Here is a 22,523-nt window from a genome sequence, read left to right on the forward strand (position 1 = left end):
TATACATTAGTGTTTAGGGAAAATGAACATTAATTGTACTTACTGACCTTCTGTGACCACCTATCATAATATTTCTCTTTTTCTATAAATATATACCCTGTTCCACCTTGCCCTGTGTTTATCAAGAGGGCTGACGGTACCATTTAGTTTAACAGATGTCCTAGCAACCTTCAAATAAGCAACTGAAAGGATTTAAAAAGAAAAAAGAGGGTATTACTGGCTAAAAATAGTAGTAGCCTTTCGAAGTCGACTTACTGAATGGGTATTACTGCATCCTTGTATTCTTCGGTGTATTTTTATGCCACTTTTGGCTTTTCATTATACAATTTCACATTATCTGCGGTAAACTTAGATTTTAAGATGTGATTTCCATAGTTGAGAGAGTGTGTATTCCTTTTTATTCTTTATTTTGGTTAGGGAGTAGCAATATGTGGCGTTATTTTTTATTGCTAATCTAAACGATTAGAAAAGGAACATGTTCTAGAAAGTTATTAACTAATGTAAAAGTGTAAGTGAAAAGCAACAGATATAACCAAGGCATCTTTGTTATCATATCATTTTTAGAAATGAATCAAACCTAATTTGCAGTAGTGATCCCTTAAAAATAGCATAATTGTCCCTTTCCTAATGCTTTAGCATTTCACACATAATAATGAAATGTATTTACCTACAAAATCAACATAGAACAAGCAACATATTAATAAGTATGTTATTTAGTAGTAAAATCTCTAAATTTCATCAAAAGTATTTTCAGAATTATAAGATGATTTAGTGAAATAAATGTAGCGCAATTTTCAGAAATGCTACTATTTGTAGCTCTGTTGCAAATTCACCTTCAGTTTTCCTTGGGGAGCTGTTGTAATACTTTGTAAGGAACAAAACCAACTTCTCTCTCCTGTAGAAGATGCTTATGATTCTGATATAAGTGAAATCACATGCCCTCAGGAAGGTACTCTATGATACTGAAGAAGAAGAAGATGTGCATTTTTTTATATTCAGTGGTTTCCGGTTTGGAAGCTGTATATTTTTGTTCCCATTATTCTTATGCTTGTACAGTACATCGGAGACAGAAAACGATGCCTCCGTGGCATGATTTTATGATGGCTTCCACTGAGAAACACCTTTTATAAAGTGGATATTTCAGAGCTCTGTAATGCACAAAATAAAAAAAATATGTGAAAAGGGTAAAATTGAGACTTTTCCTTCAGGCCAAATGAGCATTTTGGTGTCAGCAAGACATACATAAAGTACAAAGGATTATACGGGTTTTTTTTTAGTTTGCGTTCACGCAGGCTAGGTTGACTATGCCATGTTTTACATGCCAAACACTCTAGATTAAAATTGTGCCAAAGAGTAATTGGTATGCACAGAAACACTAATTAGAACCCTTATCCTGTGAGTTCCTACAGACTAAGTTTACTAAACCCTACTTTATATTACTGGGAGTATGGAGCTGGGGAAACCCTACAGTACTGTATAAAAATGCTTTAAAATAAGAATGCTTAAAAAAAACATGTCAATAGATTATAATTTAACAAAATGAGTGAACAGAAGATCCAAAAAATTAAATCAATGTTTGGTGTGACAGCATCAATTCTTCTAGGATTTTGTAGCCATAAAGTGTACGAATAAATAATTATACCAAACAGGTACTAATCATCATCAATTTAATAGGTATGGTGAAACACAATCATTAACTGAAACAAACAGTTAGTAGGAGGGAAAAAAACTGGCTAATGAACAGCCAAACTCACAAGGTGAGGTTGATACCATAAGTCCTACACCATGGCAAGGCTGAGCACAGCAACAAGACACAAGGTATATTGTATGAGCAAGGTCTCTCATAGGCAGAAATTTAAAGGCAGACACATTTTTGAGATGTTCTGTCCAAGCTCTTTCGAAGAAGCACAAAGAAATGTTACGACACCATAGTCGTCTAAGGAACTTGATGAAAGACACATAATGCTTACTTCCCTTTGCAATCTGAAGATGTCCAGCAGTAACATCAGCTCCGCATTGGCAGAAAACAGTGTGAACCTGGTACACCCATCTACTGCATGGAGAAGTCTGGTCAGAAGTGGTCTTCATGGAAGACTTTCGGCCAAAAAGCCATAACTCCAAAGTGGAAACAAGGTCAAGGGACTCAACTATTCACAAAAACAAAGGTACTGGGGTGCAGAAAAATGGTAATAGGTGTTCTGGACTGATGAGTCAAAATATTAAGTATCTGACTGTAGCAGAATGCAATTTGCTTCCCGTAGAGCCGAAGAGCGGTACAAGAATTAGTGTTTGCAGGCTACAGTGAAGTATGGCGGGGTTCTTTGCACGTTTGGGGCAGCATTTCTGCAAATAAAGTTGAGGATTTGATCAGAATTAATGGTCTTCTCAATGCTGAAATGTACAGGCAGATACTTATCCATCACGCAAATACCATCAGGGAGGCATCTGTTTGGCCCCATATTTATTTTGCAGCATGACAGCGACCCAAACATACAGCCAAAGTCATTAAGAACTATTTTCAGCATTAATAAGAACAAGTCCCTGAAGTGATGGTACGGCCCCCACAGAACCCTAATCTCAACATCATTGAGTGTGTGCAAGTGTACCTTGAAGAATTGATACTGTTTCAAAGGCAAAGGGTGATCACAGATTCTCAGCAAATATTGACTGGATTTAGATTTTTCTTTTGGTCACTCATTTTGCATTTTCTTAAAAACTATTAACATGTCTTTTTTTCAAAAAAGTACTGTGCATACAGACTAGATAAACTAAGAATTTAGGTGACAGGGTGTTTACATACAGACAAGATTAACCAATCCCCACTAGATTACAGGGTAGATAGATACAGGCTAAAATAACTAAACCCTGTTCTTGATATAATAGTTTTTGCAGAGTAGATAAACTTGCCCTGCAATTTTTCTTTTCACTTAGCTGCACATGTTCACAGTCACAGTGGATTTCTATTCACAATAAATCTAGTTTCTGCAAAGATGTAATTATGCTATTTGAGGATTTCCCATTTATGTTTAGCCAGCTGTACAGACTTCTTCTAAAAGGTCCCAGCAGATGTTTGTTCTTTTTAGTGTCTGCATGGGTTGTTTTATTTAGCTGCATTCTACAATATTTCTCTCATTTGTTTTTTTGCCTTCCAGATTCTATCGTTTAGCTCATAAACTACTTTCAGTTACTGAAGAATCCTAAACCCCATGAGGCAGACTTCATACACAGGCACCTTCCTCAACCTGCAAATTCAATGCAGATCATTGAAACTTGCATTGGCTGGGCCAAAGGCACTGCTTGTAGATTTTATTACAGATAGGTAATCCTGAAATGCACAGTACTTAATTTATAAATGTACACTAGAGACATTAGTTGTACTTTATACAATCCAAAGGAAATCAACTATTGGGAAAAGCCATCAACCAGGGCAGCAGGGCTATGGAGGTGGCAGCCCCTCTGCAAGCATAACTGACCCCATTTGGGTGATCAGGCTCCCTGTAGCACCGCTGGTGAATGGCCCCGTTAAAGGGAAGAACATTGATCTCCCAAACCGGCCCACTGACACCATGGAGGACTGTGCTGAGTCAACACAGCATCCATAGTTCACTTCTTCCAGGTGCTGGACGTCCTTAAAAGTTGGAGTACCAAGAAGTGAGCTGTGGCTGGTGGCCTTGGGCAGTAGTGAAAGGAAGGTTGTGACTAAATGTTACATTAGGAATTCTTTAATCATGTAAAAATGTATTTTATTCATAACTTTGCCTTGGACACTTCATTTCTGAGATATATTGCCAGGTTTTTTATTTTCATCAAATTTCAACCATTTTTGTGATTATAAATTGTGTTGTATAATCTTATAAATGATTTCTAGAATAATTGACTGTTGTATCCTTGATTTCCGTACCTTATTGTTCTATTTTGTAAAAGAATAGACTCGCTGCGTATATAAATTATCACAGCAAAGATATTTTGTGCAACCTTGAATTCTTTCAAACATTGTTGCAATAGCCAGTACTTTCTAAAAACCCTGACTGTAACTTGCTGACATTTTCTCTTTATATTTCCCACATTCTGCAAATAGAAGATTCATTTTTTTTCTTTTAAATCATTACAAGAGACAGGCACACAATCATTTCTCTTTAATCTTTTCTCACTTTGCCAGAAGCTTTCCAGGGTGCTCCATCTAGCTCGTGTACCTTTCATCCTCCCACACTGGAATATAATGTTGTTGTAATGACAGAGATGTCAGTTTCTAAAACCTATTTTGAGCCTTCTGCTTACAGGGACACAAACAACAAATTGCGTCACCTAATTTGGTGGTGAATGTTTATGCGGTTTCCCCCCCAAATCTTGTATATTTTATTTTTTTCGATTTTTTCCTGTAAGGTTGGGGAAAATGAAGGTATGATTTATAGAAGAAATCAGTCTTTGAACAATATAAAACCATTTAAAGAAACACTCCAGTGACCATATGCAGCTCCAACCAATGAAGAATGTGTATTAAAGTACTTTGTAAATACATTAATATGGATTTGTTTCCTGAAATAAAAATAAGAAAATTAAATCACCTTCCGTTAGGAGAAGCTGCAGCCGCCTCAGTGTTAAGATTTTCACACCAGTTGTGGCAGCTTAAAGCAGACAGTCTGGAATGGGCTACTATTGTGGTTAATGAGACTGCTTCCACATTAGATTGCCTGGAACTCTTGAGTGAGTAGGGGCGGGCGGGCAGGCTCAGGGGGCAATTTGTGTTGTGTGTGTGTTGTAGTGAGTGTATAAGTACAAGTGTGTTAGCATAAGTAAGTGTGTATGAGAGTGTGTGTGTTATAGTAAATGTGTAATTATTAATATGTTAGCATGAGTGTGTGTGTTTAAGTAGATTGTGAGAATGTGTAAATATGTGTGCAAATGTATATGTTATTTACTACATTTCCTGCAAGCTGAGTCACTGGGGGCATGGAACGAGGGTGCATGCATAGGGAGGGGATCTGCTGGACCCCTCCATGCATTTACAAAGGGAGCAAAGAGTTAACTTAAAAGGGACACTCAGCTATTCTATACAGTAAAGTGCATGTGGTGGCTGGAGTGGCTCTAATTGATTGACTGCTGTGGGCGGCATAAGTCTTATAGCTCATAAGTAATTTGTTCTTTTTGGTACATTACAATACATTTTTATATTTCACATTAACATATGGCAGGCATACAAGCAGGTTTAGTGACTCTTGATTAGATTACAAATTCATTGATCAGTCAGTGGTTTTGCGCCCATACCAAATGGAGAGTTTGCTGGAGAGTTTGCTGGAGAGTTGTAATTGTGACTTCTTGAGTCCCATGCTCAATAAGCTTGGCTGGCTCTGTGCAGTCTATAGTTAAATCAGATTTCTTCAAAATCTTCTCACCCATTAGATTACACATTGTGCAGGGCCAACTCAGACCTAGCTGTAGAGACATTGCTGTGTTAACCCTTCATAATCAGTAGTGACATGAAGGGGTTGAAACCCCAGTTCTTCTGCAAACTCTCCCTTTAGTGGAACTTGCTTGGGCACAGATATTGGAGGTTCAAAGCATTTTCTTCTAGTAGCAGGGTTCAGGCGTGCAACTTGTATACGGATCGTCTACAATATATAACCAATGAAAATGTTTCCAGCTTGTTCATCAGTTAGCTTAAAGCAGTAATAAATTACATGGTGACAACCATACTACATTAAAATGAAATCCAATTAAAAATGTGCTTTTCTTGCAAAACTTGTTGTCTTCAAACATACAAAATGTGTATATGGGTTAGAAATAGTGTTCTAAATAAAAGTTGCTGGAAATGAGTCAGATATATTTCATGTTAAATTCTGATCATTTTGTTTAATGTGCCTTTGTTTTGTTTTTTTAAATATAAATGTCAATTTCACCTTGTATCTCTCTTTTTGTCTCATTTGAAGGTTGCTTTGAATGCTGCATAAAATGCCTCGGGGGTATTCCATATGCCTCACTGATTGCTACGATTCTGCTGTACGCTGGGGTCGCCCTGTTCTGTGGATGTGGTCACGAGGCTCTTTCAGGCACTGTCAACATTCTGCAAAGCTATTTTGAAATGGCAAGAACTGCTGGAGACACACTTGATGTCTTCACCATGTGAGTCATGATTTTAAAATAAGCCTAAGTTACCCAAAAGCAATATTGGATGGTAGATAACATGAGATTTTTTTTTTTAATTACTAAATCAGTCAGTGTAGATGATATTATTTACAAATTGTTACTTATTGCTGTACTAGCCCATTCATTGCCAGTAGTGATCATACTACTTATCTGACACCACAACTCTTATAAGCCAATCAATGCAATAATAAAGAGAAAAAAAAAGTCACTTGGTCAGAACTTGGTAGGAACAATGCATTTTGAGCCCGTACATGTACAGGCTTTGTCATTAAGGGGCTAACTTGATATTGGGGTTTTCGTTACATTTCAGTTTCTGGCACTTGAAACATTTCTAGATACAAGATGCAGCATTATCCTATTGGATTCACATTTCGCCCTTTCTGCTAACACCTGATTTAATTATTTTATTACTATTATTTTTTGTCATTTATTAATTTTGGATTTGGGGGATATATTTGCTACCAAGGACATTTGCTTTATAAGGTGACAACTCTGACTTCTCGTGTGACAAGGGTTGAGCTGGCCTTGCATAGTTCATAGTTACTTCGGTATCAAGTCACCTACCCAGCCTTTTCTGCTTACCATTACTGGCCCTTCATAAAGAATAGTAATTTCAAAAACCTTTGTTTTGTTTAACCATTTTCCCCAGTAGACCTGGCTAGTTTTTGTAGTTTCGCTATAGTTAGAATTAGGCCACAGCCATGTAAACAATTTACACTTTAAGTAGGAAAAACTATATACTTGTATACTTACAACGCAGGGCAGGCATACATAGTATAAGGTATTAAATACACATTTCTACATATATTACATTTGTTTGCACCCCTCGTTCAACGTAATGTGAGGGCTATGCCTCCCCTCATCCTACTTGGCATTCTGGTTGAGGTAAGTGGGAGCTGTAGTCCATCAAAGCTTAGCCAGCTTTTTTTTAAATTTAATATAAATGCAAGTCTTTTGTGTTTTTATTTTATATGCGATAAATAAATGATCTAAAATGATCTATAGTTATATCAGTGACATTTCTTGAAAGTCACCAATGCAGCTTTGCCACTTTGCCTACAAGAAATTGATTGACCCTCCGTAATGTACAATAAAATTGGCTATCTTCCCCATACAACCTGTCAGTGTGGTACGGGAGATTAGAGGTTGCAGTCTATGTACAAATCAGCTCTGGAGAGGGAGGCAAGGAAAAAACAGCATCCAAGAAATATGATTAACTGAAATTGAAATATAGAATGTGTCGGCAGATAAGGACCATTCAGCCCATCTAGTCTGCCCAATTTCTGAATACTTTCCTAAGTCCTTGGCCTTATCCTATATCTAGGATAGCCTTATGCCTATCCCATGCTTGCTTAAGCTCCTTTACTGTATTAACCTCTACCACGTCTGTTAGAAGGCTATTCTATGCATCCATGACCCTCTTAGTAAACTAGTATTTCTTGATATTTCTTTTAAACTGTTGCCCCTCTAACTTGAAACTATGTTGTTGACCTCTTGTTGTAGTAGTTTTTTTTTCTTTTAAATAAACTCTCCTCCTTTATGTATTTAAATGTTTCTATCATATTCCCCGGTCACATCTTTCTTCCAGGCTATATATATGTTAACATCCTTTTCCTGGTAAGTTTTATTCTGTAACCCATGAACCAGTGTAGTAGCCCTTCTCTGCACTTTCTCCAACATATCTATATCCTTCTGGAGATACGGTCTCCAGTACTGTACACAATACTCCAAGTGAGGTCTCACCAGTGATCTGTACAACGGCATGAGCTCTTCCCTCTTCCTACTGCTAATACCTCTCGCTATACAACCAAGCATTCTGCTAGCATTACCTGCTGCTCTACTGCATTGTCTGCCTACCTTTAAATCCTCAGAAATAATTACCCCTAAATCCCTTTCCTCAAACGTTGAGGTTAGGGCAGTATCAAATATTCTTTTCTCTGAACTTGGGTTTTAATGCCTCCGTTGCATTATTGTAGTATTGAGTCTCCTCTACACATAGCAGTAATAACGATAAGTGGAAATTAATAATACTCTAGTGTCACAACATTACACGCTGCACATTACTTCCCGGGCTTGGATCCTAGACTATAAATGGAACTAAGTATCTTTAATCCATTCATCAGTTTTCAATCATAAATAGGTCCCGGAACAATATATATTCTATACAATATGTTCTCCTAATACATTGCATATCTTAAAATGGGTTTTAATAACAATTTCAGTTATACCATCTTCCTTCCGTATTAACCCCTATTTTAGCCCTTTGCCTGGTGTCTAGCAGGAATATTATTGAATATTATGTCATGTTTCATCCAGGTATATTTCCCCTTTTGCACTGTTTGCCCCTGCACATCCCATGCTGCAGCTGTAAATTCTGAATATAACTGTATAATATAATATTTCTAGATAACGACAAGATTTTAGTCCATGTCTCCAGCCGTTTCCCTGTAATGATATCAGTACCCTTCACCCACCGAAGAACTTAATAGACATCGTTATTTTACATCAGAAATCATCCTTGATTTTGCATCTTCACAATCTACCGTTTTACCCAATAAAATCATTTTCAATAGGACAACTTGAATGTATCCTTCTTCAAAATTTTGAAAGCTGTCTTATCACCGTAGCAACCAAAAGAATGGTTAAATCAACAGGAATCTTTATAAATAACCATCTATGTCTCACTATCTCATCATGGTTCCACATTGCAAGCTGTAAATCTTGAGCTCTGACTGCGCTTAGACACAAACAAACCCCAAAAGCTGAAAATCTCTTGTCCTTGAAAAGAATAAAAATATCCCTTGGCTAATATTATGCATGTTTACTGATTTTTTGATATGTGTTTTTACGGTTTTGTATTTTTTTTTAGTAATTAGATCATAAAGTTTTACAGCCTTATTCTAGTTGTGTCAACTTCCTAAACATTATTTAGAGATTTATTTTTTCTTTAATTTCTTTGGAGATTTATTTTTCTTGGGTTCAAAAGCAAGCGACTATCTTGCTTTCTAAATTTTGCTTCAAATTATCTTCCTTTATGCTTTTTTTCCCCTTTCCTACTGTCACATCTTATTATATGGGTCTTTTGAAATGGTTGTCATCTTCTGATACATGCCCTTAATTTCAGGTCCATCACGAAGAAAGTGCAGCCGTGGTAATTTGCTTTGGGCTTAGTATGAAAGAAGGCTGTGAACTCATTTGAGCTGGGTGCAACAGATGAATTTCTGTCTGCACATAGTAAAAATATAAAACTGAAACATTTCTCGAACAAGAAGCCGAGCAGTCAGTCCAAAGCAGACATGCTCCTTATTCTATACACATAGCACTTTAGTCCTCGTGTCAAGAACACATAGAGAGTGGTCCAATTATTGTCCAGTAGTGGTCCGCCTGTTATAGTGGCTGGTTCTCTGCAATGAAAGTGAAATAAAAACCCTATAAAATCAGGAAAAAAATAAAGACTACATAACTGAGTATATGTTTTTCTGAAAAGTATACGTCGTTAAGAATGTTTGGTGGGTTTGAGTGCATCACAGTGTTCTAGGCTGTGCCCACCCTACCAAAAAGACAATCCTCGCAGCTGCCAAGGATGTTGTTGGATTTTTCCACTGTTATGAAGCCAGAAGGAGCCAGAAACATAGTTTGTCTTTGGAACTAGGAAGGCTAGAGTTCTGCTTTTATTGCCCTGACAATAACAAAAATATACAGTATATATATATATATATATATATATATATATATATATATATATATATATATATACAGTGGATAATGTTCTTATCTATACTTATATTGTGTAAATAACACACGTTTAAATACTGAGCCATCTATTAAAAATAAAATTAATGGCTTATAACCTCATTAAAAATTCCCTAGCCACTCTTCTAACCAAATATGCCATCGAGTTATATGTGAAATAATAATTATTGACCTTTCTAGAGGTTTGATGAATTAAGTATTTCAAACAAGCTGCAATTATATGTGTCTGCCCAATTCTTTATACATTTTATACAGTGTCATCACAAGGCCGGGCTAGACAGTTGCCCTGTCTAAAAAAAAGGGTAAAGTTTAATGGGTTGAACAAGTTAACTCTGCTTGGTCTGCTCTGTTTCACCTGGTTTTATCCATTTGTCATGTGCTGCCATTTGCATTTTTTTTCCTTGAACTAGACCGTAACAGTCCCATGTTTAGCAGGACAGTCCTGATTTTCTGGCACTGTCCCTCTGTACAGGGTATCTGTCCTACTGCCTACTGTAGAAAGGATAATGGGCCACAAAGCTGTAAAATCAATGAAGGTCTGTACAATACGGTCCCATACGGCCACCTCGCAATGAGCATAAGCAGAACACTGTCTAGTGCCACCAGGGATGTAATTGTGGACTTGTCCAGCTTTTCTCTAACATGATATTGAGTAGCCATAGAGCATGATACAGAACCCATAGTCAGCGTTCTATATAAAAAGGTGGTGCATTGATATCAGCAAATTAATCTATGTATATATTGCTATGTTAAGTGTTGTGGTATTAAGTTAGATTTTCAGTTGACTTACAGAATCTGCTCTCTCACCAGGATTGATATCTTCAAGTACGTGATTTATGGGATAGCAACTGCCTTCTTTGTCTATGGCATTTTGCTGATGGTGGAAGGATTCTTTACAACTGGCGCTATTAAGGATCTCTATGGGGACTTCAAAATTACCAACTGTGGGAGATGTGTGAGCGCATGGGTACGTCATAATCCTTATATTTGCAGCTGCATATGCTTGCCACTGTTATCTTTTCCTGTATGAATTATACATGTAGGCTTATGGGATTCTGATATTTTTAGGTCTACAGAAGAACTGCCAATTATGACATACTGTGGCTGTTTTGTAAGGAACATCAGGTTTAGTGAAAGTAATAATTGTTATCTAAGCAATGTATTTGTGTAAAACAGGAATGGTAAGTTCATAAATCTGTTGACCTTCCCATGCATTGAGGAGTAGTTTATATAAAGCCTGTAAAATATATATATATATTTTAAAAAGTAGAAGTTTTAATTTACAGAAATCTCTCTTGCTCAATTCAGCATGTAGTTACATTAGTGCATAATAGATATGTAATTCCACTAAGACTATTATTATCTGTTGTACAGTGCGTTTCCCTTATAGTGGTCAACTTTTTTGTGAACTCTTAGTTCAAATGACACATGCTCTCCAGAAGCAACGAGTCGGTCCTGTATGTAAAATGTCAGAGTATTGTGATTGAGACTGTCTTGCTACTAAATTTACAAACCATAAAGCGGTTTATTTGCATTAAGTAATGAGTGGCCTCCAGCAAACAGTAAAATTACTCAATATGGCTCCCCGTTATTCTCTCCAATCAAATGTTTGCAGTTAGCCATTACATTCTCTTAGGCTTCATTCCACATTTCCACATATTGATTCGGTAAGTGTTTTCCAGAAGAGGAAAACCCATTGTTAAATCATAGCCAGCAGACAACATCCCCTAAATCCCATTATACAGCAGTGCAGAATATGATGGTGCTATCTAAACAATAATCAATATTAACTTACATTTGGTTTTATGACACATTTAGGTATTGCACGTACTGACCCTACAAGCAGATATCCCAACAGAAGAGTAACCTAAAATAACTTTTAGAATTCATTGCATCATTTACTGGCTATATTCTTCTTATTCAAACAATGAAACAAATAAAACTTCGTTTTCCATCAGAAATGATATGAAAAGAATGAAACGCTAAACTCAAAATCACAGTTTCAAAGTGATGTAGAGATGCTTTGAAGTGTTTTCAGCTGCGCTACCAAGTGTGAAAAATATAATTGACTAATAAAATTATCTGTCTGTGTCAAAACTCTGGAGAGCATCACAGGCTTCATTTAAACTTGTTCTCGTATTTATATTTTGACTAAAAATGTCAATATTTCAACTTCCCTACATTTAACCTAAATTGCCCACAGCTTGCGATGTTTGGTCCGTGCGCGACTCCCAGTGTTTCTTCTCTTTGTCTGTTATTGAGCATGCTGTCCTTTAATAGGCTCATTAGACAACATAGCAGAAGCTTGAAACTAATCAGTGAAGAAAAAGGAATCGTGTTAATTATTTTTCAGGTCAAGTAATTTTCACATATCTTAATGGTGTTGCACTGGCATTATTGTTTTCCGTCTCCTTGGCATCAACATTGACCTTAACTGTGAGCAGGTCATCTTTATAAACATTTAGAGGATTCTTAATCTGTTATTTTAGTGAATAAAGATGAAAGAAGCAAGTAAGGGATCTGGTCTTATTAGCCATGTTTTAAAGGTTATATGTTTAATTTTTTTAAGGAGAAGAACAGGCATCTGAAATTCTGACACACAACTAGAACATCACTGTAAGCCCTCTTATAAGAGGCTTAGTGAAGCAATAGATATATATTCAAAATATTTCAAATATTTTACCCCATAAACACATAAACACAGGGAGCTTACTGTAGAACGTTTCTTGCACATTCTCACTAGAAATCCCATTTAAATCAATGTGAGTAGCAGCAACCAATCACATGCATGCAATCTGAACACTTGTGGTTTGCTAGCATACATGTGATTGGCTGCTGCATCAGTGACTTCCTGCACCTTGTCAGTCTTACTGATAATATGCAAGAAGTTTATACCCTTATGTTGAGGCATCCAGGAGTGGACATAAATGATAAAGTGGCTTGTCCCAACTCCAATAAATAATGGATGCTCCAATTTGCCTGGAGTAATTGCGTTTGTAGTCCATGCAAAATGCATATAAAATAATATTGCAATTTTGGGGACTAGACTGTTGACTCAGGCCACCATTTGTATGCATGCCATTGTAATTGGGCACCATTGTATTTATGGTAATTTCAACGTGCTGTTTGATACATGCAACGCAGTAAGCAGAACAGCTGGTCAGGTCCAAAAGTAAGAGGATAGCATCAAGAAGCACTCCTTGCCAGTGTCACTGGCCATTTTACTAGTTAGCAATACGAATTCTTAAAGACCATGTTGCATTTAAAATGTTTGAACTATCTGTGAAAAGTGCACATTTAAAAATTTTATTTTTCTACTTAGGTCTTAAAGTGTTTATTTTCATATGTATTTGTTTATTTACAGTTCATTATGCTGACATACCTTTTCATGCTTGCCTGGCTTGGAGTTACAGCTTTTACCTCTCTGCCCGTCTACATGTACTTCAATCTGTGGACCATTTGCCGAAATGCAACTTTAGTTGATGAAGCTAACCTTTGTTTGGATCTTCGTCAGTTTGGTAGGTAAACTGTGCTGATTTAAAATAGCAAAGCACAAAAAAAACGTGTCGCTTTGGGGAGTAATACGCATGAAAAGTCATATAAGAGCAGGTAGCACTGCCCATCTGATTCTTTGGAATAGAGCATAGAATTTTGACAGCAGATATGAACCATTTGGCCCATCTTGCCTATTTTTCTCCTACTGTAAAAACCTCAAATCTTACTCGGCACATGGTCTTGTTCAGGATAGCGTTATGCCTATTTTACGCAAGTTTAAATCCCCTTACTGTAAAAGCCTTTACTACATACTCCTATAATACTTGTACCCTATACTATCACTGTCTAGAGTTGTTGCAGGACCGAGGCTAATGTAAGCAAGAGTAATCAACACATAGCTCCCCATGTGCTGTGGACATACAGTTGTGAGGATTTAATGTTAGTCTGTGATCTCTACAGAGAGCTTTCTGTTTTCCTGACCCTAATTTTCAAATTCATAAACAGATCTTATTGAGAAAATACAAAACACCATGTATGCTTTAAGAAATGTGTTGCAAATTCTGTTAATCAAAATCACATGGTGATGGAGTGATGCATTTTCTCGATTGTGAATCAATAGAGGCACTTAGAAACCATGTGAGCAAATAACATTGATGTAGTGATGAGACCCACTCTTCTCAAATGCTACTCCAGGTCATTTTAAATCTAAGAACAGGCAAGAAAAAAACCCATTAAAACTATTGGTATTGGTTAAAAACAGTAGTCAGATTTCTTGTAAAATAACTTGCTCCACTGAAGTCAGTGTTTTTGGTCTTCCCTTAGCTTACTTTCTTGTAACCATTTGCACTAAAGAGCTCAGTGACTTTAAACATGATGCTGTCATAGTATGCCACTTTTACCACAAGACAGTTTGTGAAATTTCTAGGAGTAACAGCTCAGCTACAAAGCATTAGACCACGCACACTCCCAGAGCTGGTTTGCACGTAGTGTGTAAAAATCACTTTGTAGCATCACTTTCTACAGCATTCCAATCCCTGGAAGAAACATCAGCACAAGCACTGTGCATCAAGAGCTTCGTGAAATTGGTTTCCATTGCCAAGCATATGCACACAAGCCAAAAATCACAATGCACAATGCCAAGAGTCAGCTGGTTTGGTGTAAAGCACACCATGCACAGGACTCCAAAAAATGGGACTGCGGACTCTGGAGTGTTGAATGGTGCTTCACAAGCTGAAAGTCTGTTGGACGAATCTAGGTTTGGTGGAGGTTATTATAGCTGCAATGGGGGGACCAACTCCATATTTATGGCTTTGGAATGGGATGTCAAACAAGCTCATAAAGGTGTGACGATCAGGTGTCCACATAGTTTTGGTCATATAGTTTATATTGCTTTCACATTTGGTAATGAGTATTTAAGGAGCTTGAATGAGCTACAGTCTGTATGGTTACAGTCTAGCAGTATGAGGGAGTGAGCAGACATACAAATACAATAAATATGAAATAGGCAAATGCTTAGGGGTATCGTTCAGCTTTCTTGTATATTAAACTTAGTGGAGTGTCCATTTAATCACATAAGTTCTTTGTCTTCTTGGAGAGCAAGGAAAGAAGGAGACCAATTTTCCTTGTTAGAACACAGTGCCCCTGTACCACACACATGTTTTTTGTAGCTGTGCTGGCCTGGTTTGTATAAGGTTATGTATAAGGTTAATTATCCACCAGTGTAATATTTCATATAATGCTGCAAAGGGTGCACCCCTATTTTTCATGAGGGCTTCTGACCTGCTTTCTTTAGTATTTGCAGTCCAGGAAGAACCTCAAATCGTTCTCCATTCACAAGGTGAATATCTACAAACTGAGCTTGCACTATTGTTATACAACGGTGACATGCAGTTTTATAATGCCACTTAGCACTTTTTAATGCAATACCCAGGTTACACTTTTCCCTTCTCATGTTTATTATTATGAATAAAGGTGCATTCGCATTAACCTTTGAAATATAAAATGCATTGTCATATCTGTGCCATTAAGTGGTTTGTGGTTCACTCAGCTTCAGTATATACATTATGTTTCATGATCTCATATTTAGTGCTTCCAGATTCTGTGGTTTAGCTCTTAACTGAGCTAGCAAGGCTGGTTAAGTGTTTCTGTGTAGAAGCGTCCAGGAGAGAATAATATGGGTCTGGGAGGGGATTTACGCAGACGCACACGGCATACCAATCCAGTCACTTTCTGCTCTGTGTAATGTGGGAACATAAAATCTTTTATCTAGTCCATTGTATTCTTGCCAGCATAGAAAACCTCAGCCAAGTAGAAAAGTCAGATGAGCTGGTTTGTAAGGTGGAGGAGGGGTAGTTTTCTTTAAGCTGTAAGGAGCCATATACAGTGGTTGTTAAAGGTGTATTTCGGTGTACATCTAAGGTCTATAGGGCGCTGCAAATTAAGAAGAACTTGTAGTACTATTTATTAGTTTATCTAGTGCCATCATATTTGGCAGAGCTCCATGATGGGTAAAGGGGTAATGCTAAAGGGATTCCTGTTGGATGCAAAAAAACATATACACATGTGAAATGCACATACCTCTAGCATCCACGTGGTTAGTGGAGCTTGGGGTCAGTGCCTGGGTTACCTGCAACATGTGAAAAAGAGAAGATTCAACAGAAAATATTGTAGCTAAAGCATTAAAACAGAATGAAATTAAAGCAAAATGATGAAAGTACCCTACGGTTTCTTACTTGGTGTTTCTAAGTGATTTCCTGCAAATGTACTTGCTGGTTTATTGGATGGACCTGCATAACGTATATACAAGTAAGTTAATTCAGAACTCAGGGACAAGGTTGTTACACCCACTGGTGTCTTCCCCAAAGGAAACCAGAAGTATGCAACCGGTTAATACTTAATGTATTAAAGTAGAAAGAAAACATGCAAACCAACAGGAAAAACAAGGAGTACTTCCACTATTATATTTAGATGGTTTGCTCCTATCATGGAAAAATGTAATGTGAATCTTCCATTAAAAACCCACCTCAAGAAAATGTATACAAGCCGCTAGTGCATAAAACCAAAAAACAGCACTTATTTACCAATAGAGAATTGAAGACAAGTTATGTTGCAAAGCTCATCCAGACATAAACCAGCCAAAGTCATTTATGCCAAATGAGAAATACTCCAGTCATCCAGTAGTAACTTCAACTTTTCCACAAAGACAGGGTTTCCACTGTTAGGAGGTTGTCCAAGTGCTCCACATCACGTCTCGCTAATCACGAGTCAGTATATCCTGGGTTCAAACTGATTGTTTGTTGCTGTGATTTATGATAAGGAGTGCCACCTTCTCCTGTACATCGTATAACCCATTGATAATGTCAGACTTCAATATGGCAGTGCAGCAGGCAAATTAATATCTGGTCATGTGTTGGCCTCATGGCAATCATTTTGTTACTGTGAGTATAGTATGTTTAAGCTTCCCCTGGTGTTAAAATATCTAGATTATTGTGATTTATCCGTTTCCTGCCCAAGTACCAATAGCAATACTTTGTTTTCAACCAACGTACCATTGCTAACATAGTTCTCCCACCATCTTTCGCTGCACATAAATACCAGTTTTATCCAATGTCTGCAATTCAGAGCTTTTAGCGTTCTTTTCAGCCACCTTTCTTACTCATACCCATAGTTAGGAAATGATTTGTTTAAACGAGAAAATGTTAAGCAGTCTAAAAATAAGTATAAAAGGGCTGTTGGATAATTTTGAAACTAGTTAGTTTGGGCAACCCTCAGTAATATGTATAATCCACTTTCTTAAGCAAAATATGTGTTTGGGACAATCGTAAGTACAACTGAAAGAGGCAGCCATGTGGTATTGTACAGAGAATTTGTTTTAACCCCTTAAGGACAATGGGTTGTCCTTAAACCCATTAAAACCAAATGCATTGTGAGCCCGTACATGTACGGGCTTTGTCATTAAGGGGTTAAAAAAGCTTGCGATACATTGTTCAAACCAGTGACCCTTGTAAGGAAAGTAACACATTTCTTTTAAACGGCTCTAGTCTTGGTGAAGTCATTTTTGTGATTTAGTTCCCAGGTCAAACAATAAAGGAATCGTTATTATAACTCCTTACGTTCGCTCCTTTTATTGCCAGCGGATGATAATAGTCACTTATCTGAAGTGCATTTTTTTGTTCTGAAGTGTATTGTCCCATAGTATATCACAGCGGGACGAAATGTTTCAGCCTGCCATACATATCGTACTTAGTCTGCCGTACCTGTAATGCATTATATCCTTCTGACCTAGTGACTGTTATTAAGTACAGATTTTTCAGCTTCAAGAAACCTATTGTGCAGAGCTGAACTAATAACTAATGAACTGTGTCAAACCTGCTCCTTGTCAGATGGCTTTAATACTATCTCCTACTTTTTTTTCGTTAATAGTATAGCATGAAAAACAAGTTTTTGAAAATATTGTGTTTTCTGTTTTAGAACAATAATGTCTTTTAGACATCTGCAGATTTGTCATGTGTATGTGTTCTTTTAGACAAACACACTGGCTCCTTACTGTATTGCCTTTTGGTAAACTATTCTATATGTTCTACCAGTTTTACTTAGGGACCGTCTGATTAATGAAAGTATAGAGAGTAAAGGACTTCATTAGATAAGCAGGAGTTCATCCGCATTTCTTTTAAGAATGAGCTCAGTGTGATATTTGGCCATGGAAAGCCATCCAAATATAACAAGACTTAACAATGGCAGCCTCCAGTCTGCAGATAAAGGTTGTATAATGGTGCAAAATAAAATATTTAAAAACATTTGTGTTCTGTGTCAAAGGAAAATAATTAAATATTTAGGAATACATTTTTTTTAAAGAGAGGTTTCCTCATTTATGTGTGCCCATTAGTTTAAAAACAATAAACATAAGAAGTGTCATTTTAGAGAGCAAGATCAATAGTAAGTCTTTAATATACACACACATATGTATATACTGTGTATGTGTGTGTATATATATATATATATATATATATATATATATATATATTCCAAAGTCTGGCATAAAAGTAAAGATACTGAAAATATATCGGTATAATATTTAGGAGAATTAGGCAGCATTTTATGTAATATGAATAAAACTTGCTTTAGCCCTGTTCATGCTTGTGAGTGAAGCTGGCAACTGCGCCTGGCAGATGCTGCAGATGGTGTATTTGCATTCTATATACCGTCACTAATGTCACGACATAACAAGATCATTCAGCATAATGAGTTTATACCGAACAGCTAGCACTGAAAAACATATTATAGGGGTTACATACGAAAGCAGCTCTCATTCTAATTCTCTCTCAACACAATTATAATGTACTTCTGGTTGTGGCATCTGTGGTGCTTTTTTTAAGTGTAGCATTCTTGACAGTCCTCAAGTATCTCCAACAGTGTCTCCAACAAAAACCCTTTGTGAAGTTGTGGCTATCAGCGGGGAGGTATCAGTCATGCAAATAAAAATGTAAAAACGTGTGCACTGCACATTCTTTTAAATTGCCTTCTTAGGGGCAAAATTACAAAAAGAAGCATATGACAACATTGAGGAAATATTTTATAAAAGACATTTTGTGGAAAAAAATGCTATAAATATTTTTTTTCCCCATTTTTCATGCAGCCCTGTTTAGACATTTTCACACTTTAATGCCTCTGACATTGTTAACATAGAATAACAATTCAAACCCATGTCATTTCACATTAACAGGTGCCAATACTATTTGCCTTATTTGGACAAATCACAGGGAATGCAAAAAAAAATACTTTTAAATTCTGTAAACGTATTATAACTTAACAACACACACATACAGCTAAATAATCTGGCTTCAAGTTTGTTGGAATGCCACATATCCACATCATACCAAATGCAAACGACACACAAGGAGATAAAGGTATATATTGCGATCAATAAGTTTTGTTATCCGTTGGGCAAGCACAAGTGTGATTTATTTTTAATACATTGTTTAAATGACTGCTCCGTCTTATGTTAATGGGACATTTTAAATGTTAGGCAGAAAATATAAATAAATAAATATATATAAATATATATAAATATATAGAGACAAGTTAAACTAAAATTCACACTATGCAACATGGTCATTAAGACGTTTGCTGCCAAACAGACAGAAATACCCACTTTAGCAAGTTTGTATGACCCCTTAAACAATATTTTCATTGTTTTAATAAGATCTTTCATAACAAATACCCCATATAGCTATCATTAAAAGGTGAGTATAGTACAGTCACACAATGAAAAGCAATATATACAACAAATAGTCACAAAACATATCAACAAGAGTGGATTTTCATGAGTTATTATTCTTTAATAATTGTTTAACATTTCACTGATAAATTAAAATAATACAGATTTGAATAGTGTTACACTGATGTTGTTACATTGTTAAAATGCCCTTACTGTTGAGGTACTAATTTTTTATTATGTCATGACCATCTATATTGCTACAAACTGTCATAAACATTATAATGTGTTTTCTTCACCTAACTATATAAATATTTTTTGTATAGGTATTGTATCTGTTGGAGAAGAGAGGAAATTATGTACATCATCTGAAAATTTTCTCAGGATGTGTGAATCTACAGAGGTGAGCTTTGTATACTTACATACACTAAAGCCAAGTTATAAAGAGAACCTATTATTTGTTTAAGGAACTTGTTGTGACAACACAATTATACAATGTATTTTTTTCATTCTGATTTAAGGTTTTCTATTTTTTTTTTATAAAACCATGGACATGCAATTGATAGCAGCATAAACCTATACTCTTGTTCCTCCACAGCTGAACATGACTTTCCATCTGTTTATTGTTGCTCTTGCTGGAGCCGGAGCTGCAGTCATTGCAATGGTAAGGCATCTATAGGTAATATCATCACAATTATCAACATTAAACTACATTCGTTCTGTATTGGGGATCTTTAAAGGACTCCTGACAGCCCTAAACGATATGACAACAATTACAGTTTTACATTTACAAGAACTGTGCCATAACACTTGTGGTTTCAAATAAAGATAATTGATAAGGTTATTGCACAGTCTTTAATCTGATATATACAACATAGTTATCCAAAGAGAAAATTAGATTTGAGTCCGCTTCAGTCGCTTGCACTCAACTTGGTGGCCTGCAAGTCTCCTTCCAACTTTACAGTCTATTCCTAAAGCTAATTAGCACCACCAAGTAAAAGTACAGATCTTTTATAAATGCCAACAAATCCCACTGATAGTTTAATAAATCACCATACTGTTCTCTGGATATGCTCAGCTTGTCCTTTACCTAACTTTTATCTATGGGCCCTAAGTACCATAACTGGGTTGTCTGTGACCATTAATTGATTTCCAAGCCGTTTAGCAAATCCTGCATGCCTATTGGTCAGAACTTCACTCAGTCGCAAACCAGTGCTTCTTTTTACCTATGTTCTTATCAGCCAGAATTCTGTGGGTAAAAAATTACACCCATTAATGTTAGTCAGCCCACCAACAGGTGAACGTTCTTCACTGTCTGCTGTTTTTTTTTTGGTGGGGGGTTGCATTTCTAATGTCGTGTCTCTCAGTTCCTCAAGAACAATGTTAACCCCATCTTATGGACCATGCATGGAAATTAATGCTGGCTGCATTCACTGCCTTCGGAAAAGACATTTCATGTTTTAAGAATACAACACTTCCTTCATTGCCTGACTCATAAATTCTTAAATTGCTTCTGCAAAAGACACAGAGCCTTTCAAATATGCCATTCTATAATGTATGTTAGTTTTAGCAAACTCTCTGCAATATAAGCTCAGAATAGGTGGGTATAACATAGACCCCCTGAGTCTCTGTGGTGTAGGAAGCCTCCAAAAGCTTGTTGGTACACAGGAGAGCACTTTGAAGCGCTAATGACATCTGTTAATAATAATATAAGAATAATGACTTCTTACCACCATGTAGAAAGTATTTGGCATTATATTAATGCATAAAGGTGATTAGCAATTTCACACAGGGAGCAGTGACATGTTTCAGGATGCCATCATGTAGATCTAAAACATGATAGATAACAGATCATAGAGGGTTAACATGTTAACACTATGTGAGGTTGGCAGCAGGGAATAGAATTTCTGTTTGAATTGCGTAGTCGCATGCCCCAAGAATTGAATTAAACACGAGTGAAACCTGTAAGAGGTTCCGTTACCCTTCTGTGTGCAGCCCCTTTTAAATACCCCTCTTACAATGAGCTCTATAATTAATCAGCCATGCCTTTGTCTGCAGTAGTTTTTTTATGCACACATTGCCCCTTGTGTTTCTATGGTAATGTAGCTTGGGGAAGTATCTGATATATGTAGAACTAAAATCCAGTTCTGAGTACATCACACAAAGCTAGAATTATAACATCTGACATGTCCTTAAATGCTGAAAACCGTTCCTTGGCAACTTGGGAGAATGACAAGTAGAATAGCTTCTGGCACATCAGTGTCCAATCCATCATCACAATAAAGTATTAGAGACTGCAAAACCTCTGCAGATAGAAGACGCTGCACCCTACAAAGCATGCAGTTGTATAGAAATTGCCAGCATTGGGCAGTAATCCTAGCATCAGTCAGCAGCAGGTGATTAATAGAAATTCTGTAAAAGGAACTAATTGAAAACTTTCTTGCAAGTTCTAACCCAGCTTATATTGAACCACTAAGAATACTATAGCCAAATCTGGGGTATATATGATAGCGCTCAGACCGGATTGCCAAGACTTCTAGGAGCACAGTAGTCTCAACACCAGTGTCAGCCCTGTTTACACTCTTGGAATTTAAATGATCTGCAACATTATATTGAAAGCCCCAAAACTTTTTTCAAGGTGAGTATGAAAAACTACTGGAAAAAAAATAGATTCGAATTGTCACGGATTGAGTTTTCTTATAAATATAACACTGATTGAATTATATGAAGATATAAAACTCAAGTGTTTTGCCACCAAAAATCAACATTAACCCCTTAAGGACAATGGGCGGCCCCTAAACCCATTGAAAACAATGCATTTTGAGCCCGTACATGTATGGGCTTTGTCATTAAGGGGTTAATAGGTATGGCATATTTAGCCATGGAGAAGCTCCCTGCTTAAAATCTGGGAGCCCTA

At 36.6% G+C, this 22,523-nt stretch overlaps 1 protein-coding gene across 1 annotated transcript in view; it reads left to right on the forward strand.

Annotated features, from left to right (window-relative positions):
- The window catches only part of GPM6A (glycoprotein M6A), a 54,179-nt gene that overhangs the window by 28,087 nt on the left and 3,569 nt on the right, over window positions 1-22,523 (forward strand). The window contains exons 2-6 of the mRNA XM_053459635.1: window positions 5,928-6,120; window positions 10,708-10,864; window positions 13,262-13,415; window positions 19,933-20,009; window positions 20,205-20,270. Of these exons, the coding sequence (XP_053315610.1) occupies window positions 5,928-6,120; window positions 10,708-10,864; window positions 13,262-13,415; window positions 19,933-20,009; window positions 20,205-20,270 (647 nt within the window). The remainder of the gene's footprint in view (window positions 1-5,927; window positions 6,121-10,707; window positions 10,865-13,261; window positions 13,416-19,932; window positions 20,010-20,204; window positions 20,271-22,523) is intronic.

Source organism: Spea bombifrons, chromosome 1, assembly GCF_027358695.1.
Source record: "Spea bombifrons isolate aSpeBom1 chromosome 1, aSpeBom1.2.pri, whole genome shotgun sequence".
NCBI lineage: Eukaryota > Metazoa > Chordata > Amphibia > Anura > Pelobatidae > Spea > Spea bombifrons.